This window comes from Carlito syrichta, unplaced genomic scaffold (genome assembly GCF_000164805.1).
Source record: "Carlito syrichta isolate Samal-C Ts95f unplaced genomic scaffold, Tarsius_syrichta-2.0.1 Scaffold272310, whole genome shotgun sequence".
Lineage (NCBI taxonomy): Eukaryota > Metazoa > Chordata > Mammalia > Primates > Tarsiidae > Carlito > Carlito syrichta.
The window spans coordinates 274448-296553 of NW_007216406.1; the positions used below are offsets into that span (position 1 = coordinate 274448).

General features: G+C 42.5%; 1 protein-coding gene across 1 annotated transcript in view; it reads left to right on the plus strand.

Annotated features, from left to right (window-relative positions):
- LOC103254174 (ras-related protein Rab-31) overlaps positions 1-22106 on the plus strand; it is a 90868-nt gene that overhangs the window by 58590 nt on the left and 10172 nt on the right. The window contains exon 7 of the mRNA XM_021709673.1: positions 15236-15345. Within this exon, the coding sequence (XP_021565348.1) occupies positions 15236-15345 (110 nt within the window). The remainder of the gene's footprint in view (positions 1-15235; positions 15346-22106) is intronic.

A 22106-nucleotide genomic window follows, 5' to 3' on the forward strand; every position in this document is an offset into this window, starting at 1 on the left:
TTCTTTTTTTCTTTTAATTTTAAGATGTGGGGTACAGTTCAGGGTTAGGTAGACAAATGCTGATTATATAGGTAGCCTTGTTGATGAGGTGTGCCGCTCCCTCCCCTGGCAGTTTCCCTCAACTGCCAATCCCCCCCCACCTTTTTTTTTGAGATGGACTATTTTCTGTATTGTCCAGGCTAGTGTATAGTGGCTGGCTATTCATAATTGCAATTATGGCACAAAAATATAGCCTTGAACTCCTGGGCTCAAGCAATCCTCCTGCCTCAGCCTCCCAGGTAGCTGGGACTACAGGTGCACACAACTATGCCTGGGTCTCCGTGTCATAGAAGTCTTTAATTTCTAAGTCATATGATTTACCAACTTTTTCTTTATAGTTTATTGGGGGGGTCTTATAGTTTATTTTTTTGAGTCAGAGTCTCACTGTCACCCAAGCTAGAGTGCAGTGGCATGCTCATGGCCACTACAACCTCAACCTGCTGGGCTCAGGCGATCCTTCCACCTCGGCTTTCCAAGTAGCTGGAACTACAGGCATGTGCCACCATGCCTGGCCAATTTTTTGATTTAATGTAGAGATGAGGTCTCATCAAGTTGCCCAGGCTGGTCTCAAACCCCTGAACTCAGGCAATCCTTTTGTCTTGGCCTCTCAAAGTTTTGGGATTATAGGCTTCAGCCATACCCTCAAGATCAGGAAGATACTCCCCTATGTTAATTATCTTTCACAAGATTTGCAGTTTTGGTTTTTCTACCTGTCTTTAAAACACTTAGAATTTATATATATATATATATATATATATATATATATATATATATATATAAAATTAGGTAGCATATATATAGCAAATAATATAGCTACAATATAACATATGCTACCTAATTATATACATGCTATATATATGCTACCTAATTATATATATATATAGCATATATATATATGCTACCTAATTTTTCCCATATAGATATACAGTTGTCTCAGCATTATTGATATTAAAGTTCATTCTTTTTCCATTGTTACCAAAACACCAGGGTTCAGTTGAGGGCCCATTGCTTATCGCACAGGGAGTCAATCACTGAGACAATGAGTGTTACCAGGGAAGAAGAGTTTTATTTATTTATTTATTTATTTATTTGAGTTGGAGTCTCACCTAGTAACCCAGACTGGAGTGCAGTGGCCACTCCCGGCCACCGCAGCCTTGAGCTGCTGTCCTCCCGCGATCCTTCCGCCCCAGCCTTAGGAGTAGCTGGAATTACAGGCACGCACTACCACACCCGGCTGATTTTTGATTTATTGTAGAGATGAGGTCTCGCCAAGTTGCCCAGGCAGGTTTTGAACCCGTGGGCTCAGGCAATTCACTTACCTAGGCCTCCCAAAGTGCGGGATTCCAGGCTGAGCCACCGAGCCCGGCCTGAAGAAAAGTTTTAATTGGGTGTTATCAGTCTCAACTCCGTCTCCCCTGACACTTGAAATTGGGGGTTTATAAAGTGAGGGAAAGAATGTAAAATAGCAATTAGGGAGGGGCGAGGAAGCAATCATGTCGAGCAAGGGGTCTGGCGTCTCATTGTCTGGATACAATGTTCTGGTGAGGTTCAGGCCTTTGCCTGAGAGTCAGCCTTCTGAGGAAGGAACTCAGATAAGGCAAATCTAAATTTTAAAACCAGGAGGGTCAATTTCTGTGTTTATTCAAAAGACCCATAAATGTCCGTTTTATGGGGAAATTGGGCCGGTTTCACCACTGACCTGCAATACAATCTCAGTTATGTAACATGTGACACATGGGTATGGGTCTGTTTCTGGGGCTCCCTATTCTGTTCCATTGGCTTACTTCTCATTATACCCATCCTATGCTGACTTAATTATTACAACTTTTTCATAAGTCTTGATAAATGATCTGGACTTATGACATGGTCTGGAGTCTTTCAGCAGTATTTGTTGGCCCAGAAAAGATTTTATGAGAGCGTATAGTGTGGATGTGGGATGTGTTATGGTCTGGTGAAGATTGGGTTTATTTTATATTTTGACCCATGGTATATAGTACTATGTTAGATTTTGTTGCTTAAATTGTTCCAGCTTTGACCACTGGAAGCTCTTTCTTGTGGCTCCTATATCCCTTTGACATATGCCCATCATTTTGGTTTTTGAGTACTTCCTTGTTTTCTGGCCCAACAGGATGTTTCAGGCTCATCTTGTACATTTTCAGCTCCAGCCCTAGAGTCAGCCCTAGTTCCTTTTACTGGAGAATGGTATTAAAAACCAAGATCTGGGTGCTTGGTGTACTCATTGCTATTGAGGTGTCATTGCTTCTAGGCTTCTCAGCAAACAGAGCTAGGAATTAACATGTAGCTATACTAACTTGTGTATATACACGTCTATAGTTATTTTCTATGCTTATCCTTCTGTATCTATGTTAAGATAAACATAAATTCATACTAATGCCTCTGACTCCAATCCAGAACCACAGGCCCTATTCTAATGCCTCTGACTCCAATCCAGAACCACAGGCCCTATTCTAACTGGGAGGAAGGTTTTAAAATAAACTGTAGTATGATTAAACAAAGTGGTAAACTTTTGTTTCTAGAGGTTTTTTTTCAAAGACAGAGAAGTCTTTCTGCTTTCAGGTCACATGCTGCCCAAAAGTTTGAGCATTTTATAATGTAACTTTTATTAAGAACTGTAACTGGCCAGGCGTGGTGGCTCATGCCTATAATCCCAGCACTTTGGGAAGCCTAGGTGAGAAGATTGCCTGAGCCCCCGGGTTTGAGACCAGCCTGGGCAACTTGGTGAGACCTCATCTCTACAATAAATCAAAAAACGTGGTAGCGCATGCCTGTAGTTCCAGCTACTTGGAAGGCTGAGTTGGAAGGATTGCCTAGCCCAGCAGGTTGAGGCTGTAGTGGATATGAGCATGCACTGCACTCCAGCCTGGATGACAAAGTGAAACTCCCACTCAAAAAAAAAAAAGAACTACAAATATCTCAGTGATTATTTTCAAATGGCATGATTTGTACTTATATTTGATCTGTATACTGTTCACATAGGCAGTGGATTGAAAACAAATTAATTATCATTATTGCTAACCCGAATTGAATGCCTACTATGTGCATGTATGTAGTTTATGCTGATCCTCACAATCCTATAAAAATCCTTCTCCTACTTTATCAGTAAGAAATCTGAGACACAGGTGGCTTAGGAACTTGTCCCAGATCCTGTAGCTAAAATGGTAGAGGGCCCTGCTTTAGACCCAGGTGGTCTGTTCCACAGCCTATGATCTTGATCATCGTGCTATACTGCATCTTATAAGAAGTACAAACAGAATCCCTGATGGAGAATAATTTCCAGACTACCAAGAAAGACAGAGGCAGCTGATTTGATCCTACTTAGAGGATTTGGAGCTGACAACTCCTTCCAGTGGTTTTCTCTGGCCTCTCCAGGACTAGCCTGGATTTCTGTCTGGAGAAGGGGGGGAATTAAGAGGCAAAGCAATGGCCAAGTCCCCTAGAAAACCTGTGTTTTCTGCTTAGTCCTCATACGGTTCCAAATTCTGATATATTTGCCATGAGAAACAGCTCGTTTAAGTCTGTGGCTAGAACCTGACACTGCTTGTTTTAACTCGACACCAGAAATTTGGCCCCAGGTGCATAGCAGTTAAGACACACATTATCAAGCAGGTGAGGCCACCTGGGAACAGAAATTCTTCCCAGGGCACACATATCAAGTGCTTCAACTGTAAGGGCTTAGATCTTTGTAACATGTTATTGTCCCACTAGATATGTGCTGTGAAGGTGGTCATTATTTTGTTTTTTAAAAGAAGTTTGTTTTAGTTTTAGTTCCACCTCATAGGTAGTAACCTTCCAAATGTCTGTAAGAACTAGCATTTTAAACAGAGATTCTGTTGCTTAATTATTGTTAAAATGGATGCCTCATCTGTGTGTTACACAGACATTGTGGATATTTAGAGAAAATGTGAGCTAAGAGGAGCACAGCAAACTCTGATTATTCATTTCAGTGGGCGCTTGAGGGAACAGCCGCTGTGAGAACCTGCATTGTGGCACACACAGCCTTTGCAAAGCCCTGGCGCTTCCTCTGCTTGATTTTGATGGAATGTTGTGAATGATTTCCCTTGCTTTTGGCTAGAATACCTTAAACATGTGGGATGGTTTTGACAGAAAATATTTCCACCAGACAATTCACAGCCGTCTCCCGTTCATTGCTGCTGTGCTGCTCATGGCCAGCTTCATTAGTCTTTTAAGCTTGACCTTGGGTAGATGCTGTGGCTGGGGAGAAGAAAAATGTAGGACCAAAAAAAAAAAAATGTTAAGCATTATATTCCAGAAGTTTGGCAGATATAAAATTCTTAGTTATTGTTGTTACGGAATTTTAGAAATACAATATATGTACTGGAACACGCACGAACCACCAGAAGATTTGTTTTAGGAAGAAGAGTTCATGAGTTCATTGTGCGTTTATTTTCTTCACTATAAAATGGTGGCAGGGCAGCGTAGATTTTATTATGCCCTAGGTATGTTGCAGGAAAACAGAGAGGCTGTGACACCAAGGCTATCTTAGGAAGTAGAGGTTTATTAGCGTGACTCAGCGGGGTAATGCTCCAAGGCTGAGCAACTCCGAGAGAGAGGAGAGGGGTTTTATTTGTTAGTTTAGGGTTAGGGAGGTATGGCTATACGCTTTTCTTTGGATTTTGCAAGCTTGTACTTGGCATAACCGATTTTCAAAGAACAAATTGTCTCCAGAATATGCATAAGAAGCAAGAGTTGTAAACCGATAACTTCACAAAGAAAGGATTTGGGGTAAGGTTGTGAATTGGTTACTATCTTGCTTTTCCAGGAAAGCTCCTTGTGGCTATTTAGTTTTCTAAAGCCTCATGTCTGTCAGGTTTGGAGCCTGCAGGTTGATCTTTAAAAGGAATAATTTTAACTGTTTTTAGCCCCTCTCTGCCACAGGTATAGTCACCTTGATACAAATTTCCAAACTCTTGGCTTCATAGTGTCAGATTCTGAAATGGTAGAATGTGAAAATATCAAAATATTTTAGGGCCCCCTCTATAAGAATTATTCTCAAGCTTTAGAATGCAGAAGCAGCTGTTGGAATGCTTGCTAAAGTGCACATCTCTGAAGCTTGCCCAGTATACCATTCTGGTTCTGTAGGTGTGGGGCACAGGGATATTCATTTCTAACAAGCCCAAATAAGCCTGATGTGGGAAGTCTGTGGAACATGCTTTGAGAAATCTCTCTAAGATTCATGGGTTGTCCTCTGAGGTTGTCTGGAGAGGTTTAGTTATGATTGTTACAGGATGGCAGGGATCTTATTCCGCTTTTTGTCTTCTTATTTTTAGCATCAGGATGTTCTGTGTTTTAACTTAGGTGTTTAATTCCTGGGAAAATGAGTACTTTTTTTTACATCTGCTCTGAGTTATCTGAAAAGTTCTTAGGTAGGGTTGTTTACAGTTAACCTTCCATGAACGCCTTGGCATCATATGGCTAGCCCACCAACAGTGTGAGTATTACTATCTCTCCACACACCAGCACTGCATATTAGTGAACTTTTTCATCTTGGCCAACTGGTATATGAATAATGTGATCATCATTTTCATGTCAATTTCTTTCATTATAGAAGGATTAGAAAAACCAAGATTATCCACTGATAATTTAGAACAGAGTAACTGCTCATCACTTATACACAAATAGTAACCAATTAGAAAATCAAGAAGTTAAACCCTCTTTATAATGGTAATACTAATTTAATATATCTAGTCATCAACTTTTTTGGTGTTGGTGTACTTTTTAAAAGTTTGGAAAATTTTAAACCCTAGGAATGAATTTAACAAGAAATGAACAAGATTTATGTAGATAAAACTTTACGGCTCTACTACAGTACATAAGAGAAGACTTAAAAAAGTTAAAATGTGTACTTTTGCCTTAGCTAGGACAACTCAGTATTGTAAAAATGTCAATTTTCTCTAAATTAAACTATTAATTCTCTAAGACAGCAGTCAAATTATTAAAATTACATTTTAAAAGGGGATTACAGGCTGGGCTTGGTGGCTCAGCCTGTCATCCCCCAGCACTTTGGGAGGCTGAGGTGAGTGGATTGCCTGAGCCTGTGGGTTTGAGACCCACCTGGGCAACTTGGCGAGACCTCATCTCTACACTAAATAAAAAATTAGCCGGGGATGGTAGCGCGCACCTGTAGTTCCAGCTACTTGGAAGGCTGAGGTGGAAGGATCGCCGGAGCCCAGAAGGTAAAGGCTGTGGTTGTCGGGAGTGTGCCACTGCACTCCTGTCTGGGCTACAGAGTGAGACTCCAACTCAAAAAAATAAAAATAAATAAATAAATAAAATAAAAGGAGATTTACAAAATGATCCTACTATTCATCTAGAAAAACAAATGGATAAATAATAGTACTGGGGAGACTAATCCCAGAAGGTATTGAAATATATTTTAATGATTCAATAATAAAACAATATAGCATTGACACAGAACTAGACAGAAAGATCAAAGAACAGTGTAGAGAATCAAGAAGTGGGGTGAAATACATAGGAAAACTTAGTAAATGATAAAGATGACATTTAAAATCACTGTAAAAAAGGACTAATTCAGATAATAGTGTTGGGATAATTAGTCATAAGGAAAAATAAGAGAAGAAAAATGAGAGAAAATATGAGTTTTTAAAATTACCTTGAAAATGACCTGTTTAATAATGATACAAAACTCAGAAGCCAAGCCATAAAGGTAAATAATCAATACACCTGACTATATAAAAACTTCTGAGTGGCAAAAATGCCATAAACAGGATCTAAATACAATTGACAAGTTGAAAAAATGTGGAAAGTGTATTACAAAAGGCTAGGTTCCTTAATATTCATAGAGAACTTACAAATGAATAAGAAAAAAATTCCAAATAAACCAGCTGGGCAGAGAACTTGTACAGGAAAGTAACAAAACAAGAAATACTCATGGTTTCTGAGAAGTTGTTCATTATCCTTGAATTAAAAGTTACTCAGAATTAATGTTAGATTTTTTTTTTCATCGAGAAAGGACTTCAAAGTATGATACAGTTTTACTCTTGGGGTGGTTTATAAAAATTAATACACTTGACCAGGCTCAGTGGCTCAGCCTGTCATTCCAGCGCTTTGGGAGGCCAAGGTGAGTGGATTGCCTGAGCCTGCGTGTTCGAGACTTGCCCGGGCAACTTGGAGAGACCTCATCTCTACAAGAAATAAAAAAAACTAGCCAAGTGTGGAAGTGCACGCCTGTAGTTCCAGCTACTTGGAAGGCTGAGGCGGAAGGATCGCCGGAGCCCAGCAGGTCGAGGCTGCGTTGGCCAGGAGCATGCCACTGCACTCCAGTCTGGGTGACAGAGTGAGACTCCAACTCAAAAAAAAAAAAAAATGAATACACTTAGCAAGTTGGCTGATACAGCCTGTGGTCCCCCATTCTTCTTTGGAATGTTGGTAACTGCACTAATAGCCCTCCCGTGCCATAAAATGACGGGGTTGAGTCAAATAAACCCATGAAGAGCCTTTACTTGTTCATTCCTCTTGAAACATTTTCTCAGTCTTTTTGTCTTTCTATAAGAAAACACCTTGTCATCCTTGCTAATACAGCTTTGCAAAGATTTATTTAAGAAACACTGAGGACTGGGCATGGTGGTTCATGCCTATAATCCCAGCATTTTGGACGGTCGAGATGGGGGAATTACTTGAGCAAAGGAGCTTGAGACCAGCCTGTGTAGCATAGTGAGGTTTTGTCTCTACTAGATAGATAGATAGATAGAGAGATAGATAGAGAGATAGAATGACAAAAAAATTATCTGAACATGGTGCCGTACCTGTAATTCCAGCTACTTAAGAGGCCAAGGTGGGAGGAGAATCCCTTGAGACTAGGAGTTCAAGGCTACAGTATCATACTACTGCACTCCAACAGTGCACTTGAGCAAGACTGTCTCAAAAGAAAAATAAAGTAAAATTAATTAAGAAGCCTGGGTGTGGTGGCTCATGCCTATAATCCCAGCACTTTGGGAGGCCGAGGTGAGAGGATTGCCTGAGCCCACGGGTTTGAAACCAGCCTGGGCAACTTGGTGAGACCTCATCTCTACAGCACAAAACACTAGCCTGGTGTGGTGGCACGTGCCTGTAGTTGCAGCTACTTGGAAGGCTGAGGCGGAAGGATCACCTGAGCCCAGCAAGTTGAGGCTGTGGCGGCCATGAGCATGCCACTGCACTCCAGCCTGGGCGACTGAGGCAGACTCCAACTCAAAAAAAAAAAAAAAGAAAGAAACATTGATATAGCACTTACTGTGCACCAGGCATTGTTCTGAACACTAAAATGACAACTTATTTTTTACATTACTCAAACATTTAACGTTTTTATAAAGCATTCACCTTGCCTGGTAGAATGAACGGGCGACGTAAGACCTGAGGGAAGTGAACATTGAGAGATAGTTGCTGAAGGAGAACATAACTTTACTTCTGTGAGCAGTGTACTTGAACTGTCTGAACATATTTACCTTCTCATATCAAGTGCTTATCTAGGCCACCTGTGAAGGGGGTTCTGAACGAAGACCGGTAGCTAGAACATGACACTTCAAGCAGATGGGAATGGAGGCAAGATTTAACAGAAGACATCTGTTTTCCACTGAACCTTCCAGTAAATCTCTAAGAGAGAAAAGCATGATTCCACCCTCAACCTCCTGATTTTGGTTTCCCCTCCCTTGTAAGGAGGTCTTCAGGATTTCTTCTCAGGGTACTTGTCTTCCTTTCCCCCTGCCGTAAGTGGAGGAGGACCATGGAGAATTTAACTCGGCCTGAAATTACAATGAGTCAGCTGCCATGTTGCCAGGTTACACCCATGAACAACAAAACAAGGACCCCTGTTGGCCTGGTGAAAATTTTGGAGCCCATAAGAATGCTGTTTCCTGACCACTCTTCTCTGCTGAGAAGCCTCTGAGTGTAGGTGACCAGCTCAGGGCCTTTGCTTGTGTTCAAGAGATACACCAGGCTGCTGTCTGGACCTCACTGAAACACAGGCTGATGGACGTTAGAGCTGGACCTGGGAGGAGCCTCCCTTTTATGTTGTTTGCACCCTTGAAGCCCCTTCCTGGCCTTGGGAAGGGTGGGCTAGTCCCTAGGTCTTTATTAGTTGACTTTCTCAGCCTTACCACACTTCTGGTTAAGTCCCCTTTCTTTTTTTTCATTTTACCTCCTCCTTTCTGCTGAAGGCAACTTGTGGTAATTTTTGTCATCTAGTCATTCAATAGATGTTCACTGATTGCCTCCTACGTGCCTGTACCGTGAGGATCCTGGAACATGAAAACAAAAACTGTGGTCCTGATCTTAAGACATCCACAGCCTGTTAGGGCAGAGAGACAATTTCACAAGGATGATAGTGTTACAACAGGGGAATGCACAGGTTATTCAGGAACAAGGGGAAGAGCTTCTGCCCTGGAGGAGGGCATGCTGGACCAAGCTCTCCAGGAGGCCACGTGAACTGGAAAGAGCCATATGCAAGACCCATTGGTTTACTCTGAACAGCAGCCTATTAGGAATGACTGAACAGGGGAGACGTAAGACATGAAGCCTCTTCCTGCTAAGACATTGGTTTGATCCTGGAGCAGTCAGAAGTCAGAAGAAGACTTGAGAGATTCACAGTTGAAAGACCCTCACTGTGGGCATGTGGGCTGCAGGAGGCTGGAGGTCCAGGTGGACACAAGCAAAGGCCCTGAGCTGGTCACCTGCACTCAGAGGCTTCTCAGCAGGGAAGAGTGATCAGGAAACAACATTCTTATGGGCTCCAAAATTTTCACCAGGCCAACAGGGGTCCTTGTTTTGTTGTCCTGGGTATCTGTGTGAGAAGAGAAGAGGGCACAACTGTGGTGGAAATGAGAATGGGTGGGGGGATAACCAGACTTTATTGCAGAGTGAGGAGGGGTTTGAGAGGGAAGCCATTGAGGGTGACCCAGTGGTTTCTGGTTGGGAAGCAGCAGGTTTATGGGAAGAGTAGCAGATTGCTGGGTGAGAGGTCATTGATCAGGCTTCCACAAGTTACATTTGTGAAACCTGTTTCTGACAACCAGCAGTCTGCTAGCTCGGGAGGGAGATGTGTCCAGACATGGAAGAGAAAGAATAGAGGCTCTGACCCTCCCAGCCTGTAGCTATACGCCAGCACAGGTGAGCCCGTAAGCTGCTGGACAGTGTCTGCCATGGGAAACAAGTCACCCATCCTTGATCCTGACTCACGTTGCTTTCACTGTGTCACTCAGCTTTCAACTCCACGCCTGACTGTGGCCTCCAGCTTTCCCACTTCTCCAGCCCTTCCCACTCTCACTGGCTTAGGAGGGACTCAACCTGGTTCTGAGTCCCAACCTCCATCCTGACCACTCAGCCTGCCTATAGCTGGCCACCCCACTGCTCTGAGGTGGGGGTGGGACTTCGGATAGTCAAGGAAGAAATTCTAACTAATGCTGACATTCGATGATCACACAGAATATGGTCAGCTGCTGAAAAGTTGGAGCACAGGGGGTGGGGATGGGAGGAACCCAAGTCTATCTTCCTAGCTAGTTGCAGTTATTCTTGATGATTTCTGTCTGTAGTTTGGTCTAGAAAGTCTAAAAATAGTCTTTATCCTCAAAACTGATGGTGTTTGTACCTTGGCTTGGGTAAGCTAGTTTCAACTGATCGGTTTCAACACCTAGCACAATGCCCAGCATAGAACTGACACTCACTAAATACTTGTTGACGAAAATGAACGGTAGTCCCCAGATTCCAGAGCTATGTGTAATCGTAATTACAGAAGACCTGGGGTGGCAGCCGTCCCACCTCAGGGGTCTGTGTAGTGGCCTCACCCTAAATGCAGCTGGAGAAATTCCCAAGTGTTCCCCTATTTCATATGTCTCAAGAGGTTTCTAGGGTAGGGAGTTCTCACCTTGCCAAGACTCTCCTCTCAGATTGCAGTCACGCCATCCAACAATTGTTCCAACACCAACTGCATGTCCTACTAATCGGTTCAACTCTGACACTAAGTACCCAGAGTTAGTGTAGACCCCACAAGTTAAATGCTCGGTACCAGAAGACTGCCCCCCATCTCAGACTTAAGCCACAAGTGACAAGTATCCACAAGTTACCTGCACTTCTGCCCAGCAGACAGATCTTGGAGACTCCCGTGGCTTACCCTCAGAGCCAGTAATTCAGGAGAATTGACTCACAGAACTCAGGAAAGCACTTACTTATGATCACTATCAAAGGACCGAGTAACGACACATTGAAAGATCTCAATTGGCTTTATTCTTGATTCTAGAATCGGCAACACTTCATTCCATAACGTAGAATAAGCGTTCTCTTGAGCAGAGCAGAAGAGGTTGGCTTTACAGACAGGAAAGGACTGAAGATAGCAGAAGCGAAGAACAAGGAGCATGTTAGTTGGTTCAAAGACACTTTTCTTGTAACTCAGGGTCAGGGAGACAGAACAATAGAAAAATAACAGATTAGGTGACAACAGGTTATTACATCAGGCTACCTGTTTTGTGTAGAGCTAAAGGAACTTATTTACATGCCAAATGAAGATTTTAAACCAGCCTGGTTGGGAAATTGGCTGTTATATGTCTCTCCTGGTTGCTCAGAAGGTCAGATAACAACTTGGTTTTGGGGTTTGGTGATGTGGAACTTTAGCACGAGTAACTCCATTTTGACTTTTAGTCTGGTCTGTTGGGGCCTAGTGCAGGAGCTTAGTCCAAAACGATAGCTCTTATCATTTTTGCTTAATGTTACGGTTTTGTTTTAAAGATAAGCTTGGGAACAGCCAAATGGAAGAGACACCCAGGGCAAGGGGTGGAGGTGGGACAAGGAGCATCCAGCCCTCTTGGGTGTGCCAAACCCGGCACATCAACGTGTTCACTAACCTGGATGCCCTCCAAGTCTTGTGTTTAAGAGTTTTTATTGAGGCTTCACGACTTAGTCATGACTGATTAAATCTCCAGCCCCAGAAGTTGGAGGTGGGCCTGCAAGTTTCAGCAGTTTCTCTAGTTGGTTGACTCCTCTGGCAACCAGACTCCATCCTGAAGCTGTCTAGGGGACCCCACCCTGTCAGAAATTCAGGCCTAGTTTGAATGGGGCTTTTTATGAATAACAAAAGATACTCCTATCACTCTGGAAACTCAGTGTTTTAGGAGCTCAGTGCCAGGAGCCAGGGGCAAAGACCAGATATATATATATTTTTTATTATAGCACAGTAATGGGAACATGTTTTGGCAAACTCCGTGGAGGTTGGTTCTTCTAATCTCGGTTCACATTAGGGGTCTTTTATGGGTCTCCAAAGTCTTTCAGAACGAACCTGTTCTGTGCTTCTCCCCCCCCACCCCCAACTCCTATATTTGACAGTTTGAAAATATTTTGAGCCCCACGCTGTCTGTCTATAAAAATGGAAGGAGTGGCCTCTGGAGTGTGGGTACCAGGAAGGAGGTGGGCAGTTAGAGGAACTGGATTCGACCTTTCCTCTGTCTCTCATTAGCTGTCATGCAGACATGTCGATTTAATGAGACCCATTTCTAGACGTGAAAGAAGCCTCATCCTTATCCCCCCAACTTCAGGGTCTAGTGTTGTAGACAATGAAAGAATTCACCTTTTAGCCACTGTCATCCTCAGGAAGGAGATGCCCGACCCTGTCTCAGTGACAACTTTGTTCTCTTCTTTATCCCGGCAAACCCGGCCTGCTTCTCTTTGGAGTTGATGAGGGAGTTAAGGAAGTGTTTTACCTGTGAATGTGATTTTTCTCTCACCTGAGGGTCTCTGGGGCATTCTTGCTTGCCAAGTACTTCCCCACCCCACCCCCCTGCCCAGGTAGAAGAGCAGGCGATGCCGCCACCCATATGCCCTACATTTGGGCACAGATGAGCCCCACCCTGCATCTGTGGTTTGATAAAGACTTCAAGGAAGAAATAAAAAATAGGATATCATGTCAAACTGAACAGAGAAAGCCTTTTCCTTTTTTATTTCAAATGTAAAAGCTATTGTTGCCCAAGAACTAAAAAATAATCCCCGTCATAGGCCTGGGGCTTGTTTGTTAGAAACAATGAAGAAGGTAGATTTAGGGGCATGCTTTCTCCTGTACTTTGGAAATACAGATTCCAATTGACATTCTTTCCTCTGGGTTAGAGGCTTGGGACCATCGCCCTTAACACGGTAGACTCTAGTTAGGCACTTTTCCAGCTGGGACCAAAAGGTTCTCCTCTCCTAAGACCTGGGTTCCATAAGGAGTTTGAATGTCAGGGCAGAATTTCCTCAGAAACTTTAGAAACCATTTGAAACCATGTATGAGATATTTAAAGGTGGGGGGAGAAGGTGGATGTGGTCTCTTCACTCCCCCTTCCCATTGCAATTTTGCATCTGCCCTTTTTCTCTTCCAGGTGTTGTCCTCTAGTGTAGGACTTTTTGATCTCCTACCTGCTGCATTAGTAGAGCGCCGACATCCTTCTCCTCACTGCCCCACTCCACTCCAGTCCATTTTGAGCACATTTTCCTAGACTGTGGAACTGAGCCTGTCACCTCCTGTCCCTCAGTGGCCTCTGGGTGCCTTCCTGCCCATCTGTCATGGTTCCTACTGGACTTTCCCTCTCGGCTCCAGCCACTCTGACATTCTCTCCGTTCAGATACCTTATCATTCATTTATAAATCCACCATAACCCCCAGCACAGCGCTGGGTAGAGAATCAACTTTTAACAATATCCAGGAATGAGCGTCTCTGGGTCTTTGCTCAGGCTGGCCTATCCCAAATTCACCTGCATTCTACCTAGCCTGAATGGCCACATTTAAGGTGACCACCTTCAAGGCATCTTCCCAGGTTCCATTGATAAAAATACATCACTTTCTGCCCCTCTGTTCCTGAAGCACTTTATGTCTCAGTGCTGTGGATTAGAGCTTCAGATATCTACCTAAGGATGCTAGGTAGAATGCAGGTGAGTTTGGGATGGGCCAACCTGAGCAAAGGCCCAGAGGCAGGAGAGTACTGCTCATTCCTGGATGTTATTAAAAGTTGATTCTGCACCCAGCGTTGTGCAGAAGGATGCTAAGGATGCTGTGGATTAGAGCAGTGGTTCCCCAAACTCTTTGGTGTCAGGGACTGGTGTTCTGGAAAACGACTTTTCCATGAATGGTCAGGGGTGGGTGTGCAATCAACCCTCAGCTCCACCTCAGATCATCAGGCATTAGATTCTCATGAGAAGTGCAGCCCAGATCCCTGGCAGGTGCAGTTCACAGCGTGGTCTGAGCGCCTATGAGAATCTAATGCCATGCTGATCTGACAGAAGATGGAGCCCCGCTTGCTGCTACCGCTCACTTGCTGCTGGGTGGCCAGTTCCCTGGATTAGAGGGACCACGCATGTGTTCTGTTTGTCCATGCTCTAAAGCGTAGGTCCCAGAAGTCAGGCCCAGTGTTTTCCCCTAGCCCCCTCAAGAGGGACTTGGCATGCAATAGCTGCTCAATAAGTATTAGCTAAATAAATGAGTAAACTTCTGGAGAATAGGAAACATATCTTTTTTTTCCCCCTTTGGATTCAACATAGCATCGTCACATTGAAAATAGATTAATAAATTTTTTTTTTAGATTGTTCATGTAAATAACATTCATGTCCTAAAACCTTTGTACCTTTGCGGGAATGTTCTTTTACAGGTGAAAGTCCAGATGTGCTATGCTATATTGCATCATAGCCATCATAACTATAATCATGTTCATTTCCAAACTGTCAAATCACATCACGTACTTTCTCTGGTTTGTGAAGGATGATGATATAAGAGAAGTTTAACAAAAGCACGTGGATACACAAACAGCGGTGGTGGTGTTTTTATTTTTTATTTATTTATTTGGTGTTTTTGAAGTGGTGTTTTTAATACTGAGTGACATGGGGGGAAAAATGAAGTCAACCCTGGCTTTGAAAGCTGAATGTATATTGCCATACTCATTTTTCCCACTGTTCTGGAATTTTTTCTTCTGTGGGACCTGGAAAACTATTTTATATATGCAGGTCTTATCTCTATGGATGCTATAGACCAGGTTTCCAACTTTACAGAGTCTCACCCATACCAGATATCAATACTGGCTGAGTGATTGAGTTATTATTCTATAGGAAAGGTAAAGGAGCTGTTGCCACGAGAGTTGTTTGTCTGGGCTTTTGCGTTATTTGTGTTTTACAAGGAAGCATCCATTTCTCTCTGTGTTTGACCTCTTTTCCAGGGAGGTTCCCCTGAAGGATGCTAAGGAATATGCTGAATCCATAGGTGCCATCGTGGTTGAGACAAGTGCAAAAAATGCGATTAATATCGAAGAGCTCTTTCAAGGAATCAGTAAGTACCTGAAATTGTGCTTTCAGCCTTGCTTGCGTTTTTATGCTTTTGGGAGTCAAAGGATAAAATTGTAGAACTTTAAAGTAGATATTTTCTTTTGTGTGAATTAATCTGATGCCATGGATATAAAAATCTACAACTATGTACTGTTAATACTCACCTCTTTATCCTCTCCATTCTAAATTTCCATTGTTCTTTGCTTTAACCTGTTGCACCCTGTGTTTTGTGAATTAAAATGAAGAAATCCTATTGCAAAAATTAAATTTGACTTAATTTAAAATTATGCATTCTGTAGCATTTAATGTTGGTATGTAGAGGGGAGAAGAGAAAACAGACAAGGTGTAGGACTCAGAGTCACTCATTAAACTGATGACTCTAGGCAAATAGAACAAGGGAAACTCTCAGTAATCCTCTTTGCTTGATGATCTTCAAAAAAATTAATAATATCACCATTTCATGTGACCTGAAATTGGGATTTGGGTAGAGGATTGATTTCTAAAGATATTCCTTTTGTCAGATAAGCTCATGAATGGAAGACTCCAGTTTCCTTCTTGGTCCCCAATTCCAGGTCCTGCTTCACTTTATGTTGGTTCTCCGTGAATAATAACCTTATCAGCGAGCTGTTTCCTGGCTGATGGGCTCCCTAATATATTTCTCTGTAGCTGTGAGCCTTCCATCTTGCCAGATCTCACCTTGATAAGTTCTCTAGGTCCTGTTCTGGGTCCTGCCAGATAATTCCCTGCTGACAACTGTCTGGGGAAACTAACTGCTCTGAGCCACCCTCAGGGAAGTTGGATGAGAACCTAAACAGGGACATTGGGAGAAGTACAAGTATTTGGTGAAATTCTTGGCACGGAAGTTTCTGGGGCGTCCACCTTAGGAAGAGTTGAACCCCAAAACAGCAGCTGTCTTCAAAGATCTTGGCTTCAGAGGATTCCAGAAGGGAAACTGATGGTTTGATCTCTCTTCTGCCTGAGGTCATTGTTGGCAGAACTCTCAAAGTCAGAGGGCTGTGGCTTCCCAGAACAGATTTGATTTTGGCTTAACTGGTTTGAGTCCATTACATTAGACTCTAAGAACCCACAGCAGGGAATCTTTTGCTTGTTTATATTGGCTTGATGGAGAATTCATTGGAGATGGGGAATTCTGGCCTGCCTTACTTCCACTATGCAGAGATGTGCAAAAAAAAAAAAAAAAAAGTACAAAAGAATGGTTCTGAGCCTTCCTTCCCTATCTGTGAGCCCTTTCCTTTATTGGGGTTCTTATTTCCTTCCCTTCCTTTCACCCTCAGAAGGCACTGTTTTTTCTCTACTATTATTTTCACACACTCAAGAGATGAGAGTGTTCCCTGAATGGTTGAATTCCAGCATGCTAGGGCTATAATTTTATGTGAGAAACCCCATATCTTTACACTCCTCTTCTTCCCCATCATGGGCAGTGGGTGCACATACTCTCTGAACTTGTATCACTCTGGGGGACATTTAAGTTTGTCTTGAACTCATACATTAGCCCCATATTTCCTCAGCTTAAACTCATGAACAAAGCTAGATTGCACCCGAGGACTACTACATTAACGTCTTTCGTTCTGACAGCTCCCTCTGTTTTGCAGAGGCCTCTCTTCATAGTTAGCTCTTCAGCCCTGGAAGGCAGACAGCACAGACAGTAGTGGTCAGTGAAGGAAGCTCTGTGTCTTGTATACCTGAAATTCTGCTTGAGATCTCTGCATGAGCTAGGAGACCTTAGGAAGTTTATGAAAGTTACTATTACAATTAAAAAGCAAGAGAACAGTCTAAGCAGGAAGTACTGTATTAATATCTTAACTTGAAAGATCATTTCTTTGTGTGGTTCAGCCAGTATAAATCCCTTGCCTTGTGTGAGGTCTTTATGACTCCCAGGGATGGAGATTTTGAAGAATTAATTCCTCAGATCCTGGTGGTCTGCTTCATTTAGGAAGAAACAAGCATTTTGCTTAAAGCATGGCAGGGGTAATTTTGGCTTCAGAGTAATTAATTCCTGTATTGAATTGAATAGTCATTGAATACCTATGGCATCTCATCTTCTATGTCAAGTACACAATTGTTTGTTTCTGTTTTATTATACTTTACTATAATTGCCTTTACAAAGAAAGCTTGTAGGTATGTACAGTCATGGCAGAAAATCTCTGTGTACATTTGTAAGCTTCTGGTGTCTTCTTTCTGCTTCTTTTCTTCTTCAGGTGAATTCCTTCAGAATGGGAAGTTTTGTAGCCTAATTGCAGGTTAATTTAAAACACAATCCAAGTACAACTAAATATATTGCAGCAGGCTTTTCATTTATTTTCCTTTTCCCTGTTTCTACTTATAATACATGTGCTTCTCCCTGAGCTTAAAATAGAACCAGATATTGCTGACACTTATGCTCCCCAAAGCAATGTTCCAGAGACGACGATGCCAGGAGAAAAGACACAATAAAAAGTCAAGAAGGAGTATTGAGAATAAAATTTCTTTTAAAAGGTGTACTCACAAAATTAATTCATATTGGCTTAGGATGAAGAGACAGATGTTTCTCTTTTATATTCTTGGAGTGTTCATAAACTAGAAATGAGACAATTTGTTTTCTGTACATGAGCTAATAACGTTTTCTAACTGGAGATTGTTTGTGAAAATAGTATCTTTTTTTTTTTTTTTTGAGTTGGAGTCTCACTCTGTCACCCAGACTGGAGTGCAGTGGCTGCTCCCGGCCATCGCAACCTCAACCTGATGGGCTCCGGCAATTCTTCCGCCTCAGCCTTCCAGGTAGCTGGAACTACAGGCGCATGCTACCACGTCCGGCTAATTTTTGATTTATTGCAGAGATGAGGTCTTGCCAAGTTGCCCAGGCAGGTCTCGAACCTGCAGGCTCAGGCAGTCCACTCACCTCAGTCTCCCAAAGCGCTGGGATTACAGGCGGAGCCACCGAGCCGGGCTGAAAATATTATCTTTTTAAAGACTGAGGCTATCCTGTAAAGGGCAGGTCTGTTTTGGGTGGCCTGTGCACAATCTGTCCTTGTGTGATATATCATCCTCTGATCGGTATTCCTCCAGTTGCTTTTTCTAAATCCTATTTTTGGACTTATCCCACTGCATGTGGCTAATTCTATTCCATGCTACCCAGGCTTTGTTCATTTTTCTTTCTTAGGTTCTTATACCTTTAATCTGAACACTGAAAGTTTTCTCTTTGGGTTAAAATATAAGAAGAAAAATTGTTGGGCAAGAAAATACGTGTATATTTGAAATTTTGAATTGGCATCTGAAAACACAGAGTATTCTGTTGCTGTTTACAAACTACAGTGTTAAAAATCAAAACCAAAACATCTTGATGGCTTCCAAATGAACTGCTCTTTCTGGCCTTCTCTGTATCTCGTGCCTTGAAGACAGGGTTACAGAACTGTGATTGTGGTGTCCGCATTTGCTCCTTGACAGCTTTTGTTTTTATATCCCTCCTTAGGACATGTGCTCACTCCTGCCCTGTTCTGGGTATTTCTCCCCTCCTCTCTGCAAACCTTCATGTCTTTGATGCCCAGTTCGAATCTTTTTTCTTCATGAAGTCTCCATCTGCTTCAACTTTCGCAGATGGCTTCTGCCTTGTGTGTGTGTGTGTGTGTGTGTGTGTGTGTGTGTGTGTGTGTGTGTGTGTGTGTGTCAGAGTCTCAGAGTCTCACTCTGTCATCCAGGCTGGAGTGCAGCGGCACACTCACAGCCACCCCAGCCTCAACCTGCTGGACTCAGGCAATCCTTCTGCTTTAGCCTTCCAAGTAGCTGGAATTACAGGCGTGCACCTCCACACCCAGCTAATTTTTAAAAATTTATTGTAGAGATGAGGTCTCGCCAAGTTGGCCAGGCTGGTCTCAAACCCACGGGCTCAGGCAATCCACTCGCTTCGGCCTCCCAAAGTGCTGGGATTATAATATATAAATGGATATATTGGCCACTGTGCCCAACTGGCTTCTGCCTTTAATTTGAGGTTACTTATGGTTGATTCTTTAATTTTGATATTTGAACATACTCTCTCTTTAAATGATTCTCCAAGTGTTTCTGGTATATATCTACTCTTCTAGGGGAGACTACCAAATACTCTGAGAGCAAAGGTTTTTGGTATTTTATATTCCCCTTAAAACTGAGACTAGTAAATTCAGAGTGTTGAGTAGTGTCTTGAATTTGGGTCTCCATTCTCGTCTCGTGATATTTCAGGAGATAATGTTTCAGTAGGTTCACTAGATCAAATGAAATATAATCACCTTTCTATGGGAATCTAAGGTTGAGTTACATCACAAATTGGACAAGCCTAGTTTCTCTGGATTCGGATTATTCAACAAGTGTATACTGCACCCTTTTATGGGTTAGGTGCCATGCTAGACCTGGGGATACCATGGTGACAAAACAAACTGACAGTAGAGAGCGCAAGTCAGGCTGTAGGCACAGAGTCACATAGGCATACTAGCTGTAGCATTTATTACATTGTAATAAATGTGATTACATTGTAATAAATGCCATTACATTGTAATAAATGCCACAAAGCAAACGAACAAGGACTGTGAGTGATGATGATGGGATGGGGGGGTGTCTTTAGGTTGGGAAGATAGGCCTCCCCAGGAAATATGGTGTTAAGCTGGAGCTGGAAAATGAGCAAAGGCCAGTTGGGCAAAGAGCTTGAGAAGGACTATCTGGCAGAGCAAACCACAGGAGCTAAGTCCCTGAGGCAGGAAATGGTATGGCACATTTAAGGAAGAAAAGGACAGTGGCAGGTTTTGGGGAGAGCATGGGAGAAATGGAGGCTAGAGACTGAACAGGGCCTTGTAATGGAAAGAGAGGTGATATTCTGAAAGACACTGAAAGCCCCTCAAGTATTTTAAGCAGAGGTGTGGCATATCCAATCTACATTTACAAAGCGACCTCACTTAGAAGAAGGAAAGTCTGGCCATGGCTCAGCCAGTTAGGAAGTGATTGTAACAATCTGGGAGAGGCGGCTTGGGTTAGGATGGAAGTGGAGGTGGATTTCAGATATCTTCTGGAAGAAGGAACAAGAACACTGGAAGGAGATGGGGCATGAGGGAGAGGGTGGTGCCAGATGTCCCTCCCAAGGGTTCTGCTTCCCGGCATGACGAAGACTGGCAGGTTCTGTGGGACCAGCTTTGGTTGTGAGCCCTACAGACGGGGTCCTGAATCATGCAAACCCAAGTCTGTGGTTTGTGGATTTGAATTATTTCACCCAAATACCTTTCTTTAAGTTTTTTACTATTCCTGGGAGCAAAGAGAGGTGGAGCTGCAGGCTCAGCAGAAAAATGTCTGGATTAGTGTGAGACCCAGCAAAATGGAAGTGCTTTTGCTCAAGATAATTTAAATCTTGACTGTAGAGAAAGGAAGACTTTCTCCTGACAATTACTCTTGGGGACGTCAGAAACATTAGATTAGGTTTTCTGTTTGCTTATTATTTTTTTAAGTGAGTATTCAGGTGCAGTGGCTTGAGCCTGTAGTCCCTGATGTACTCAGAAGGCCAAGGTGGGCAAATCCCTTGAGCCCAGGAGTTTGAGTTCAGCCTGGACCACATAGCAAGACTCTGTCTCTAAATACTAATTAATTAAGTAATAGAACTAGAGGCACAGGCATATTGGTTTGGAAAAATTAGAATCGGGTCTTAACGTGAAAGACAAAGAGTTAATACTTGTGGGTAGTGATCTTGTCTTGTTCTGTCATCCCTTGTTGCAAAGAGGGTTAGCTATTTTAAGTCCACTGGCTTTTTGAATTCTCTAGTTACTTTTGGTTTAAAACAGATTAAGGAAACTTAAAAGCAAAGCAAAACAAAATGTTTGCAAATTTTATAATAGTACAGCAAGCTGTCAGATGAAGGTAGGTTTAGTAGTTAAGGAAAGGACAAAGATAAAATCTGTCTACTTTCTTAGCACCAACAAAGTTAACTTAGCAATGCAATCCTAGGGATATCTGTGATGAAATAACGTCATTTCAGAATATGGGTAAATTGGTTCTCAAAGCCTAAACTCCCCTGCTTATCCCAGCAATTCTAAAGAAGAAATTGGTTAGGTATATAGAACATAATAATAATAATCTTTAGACTGGGCACAGTAGCTCACACCTATAATCCCAGTACTTTGGGAGGCCAGGGTGAGAGGATTGCCTGAACCCACGGGTTTGAGACCAGCCTGGGCAACTTTGCAAGATCTCATCTCTACAATAAATCAAAAAATTAGCCAGGCATGGTGGCGCGTGCCTATAGTTCCAGCTACTTGGAAGGCTGAGACAGAAGGATCACCTGAGCCTAGCAGGTTGAGACCGCAGTGGCCGTGAGTGTGCCGCTGCACTCTAGCTTGGGTGACAGAGTGAGACTCCAACTTAAAAAAAAAAAAAAAAAAAGTAATAATGATCTTTAACATATATGGAGCTCTGATTCTGTGCTATTGTTGTAATTGCTAAAATACGTACTAACTCATTAACGTGCCACTGATCCTATGAAATAGGTGCTGTTATCATTCTTATTTTATAGATGAGGAAATTGTGGCCTGGAGAGACTTATAACTTGATCTAAGTCACATAGTTATTAAGTGAGAGACCAGCATTAGGGGGTAGACGGGTGGGCTCTGAAATGCTCTCAGCTTGTGTGTCATGTCTCACAGCAGACAGCAGTTACGGTAATATTATTCATGATAGTGGAAAACAGGAAATGACTGAACTGTCTAAAAGTTAGGAAATCGTTTTTTAAAAAATTATGGTTAATATAAACATGTGTTT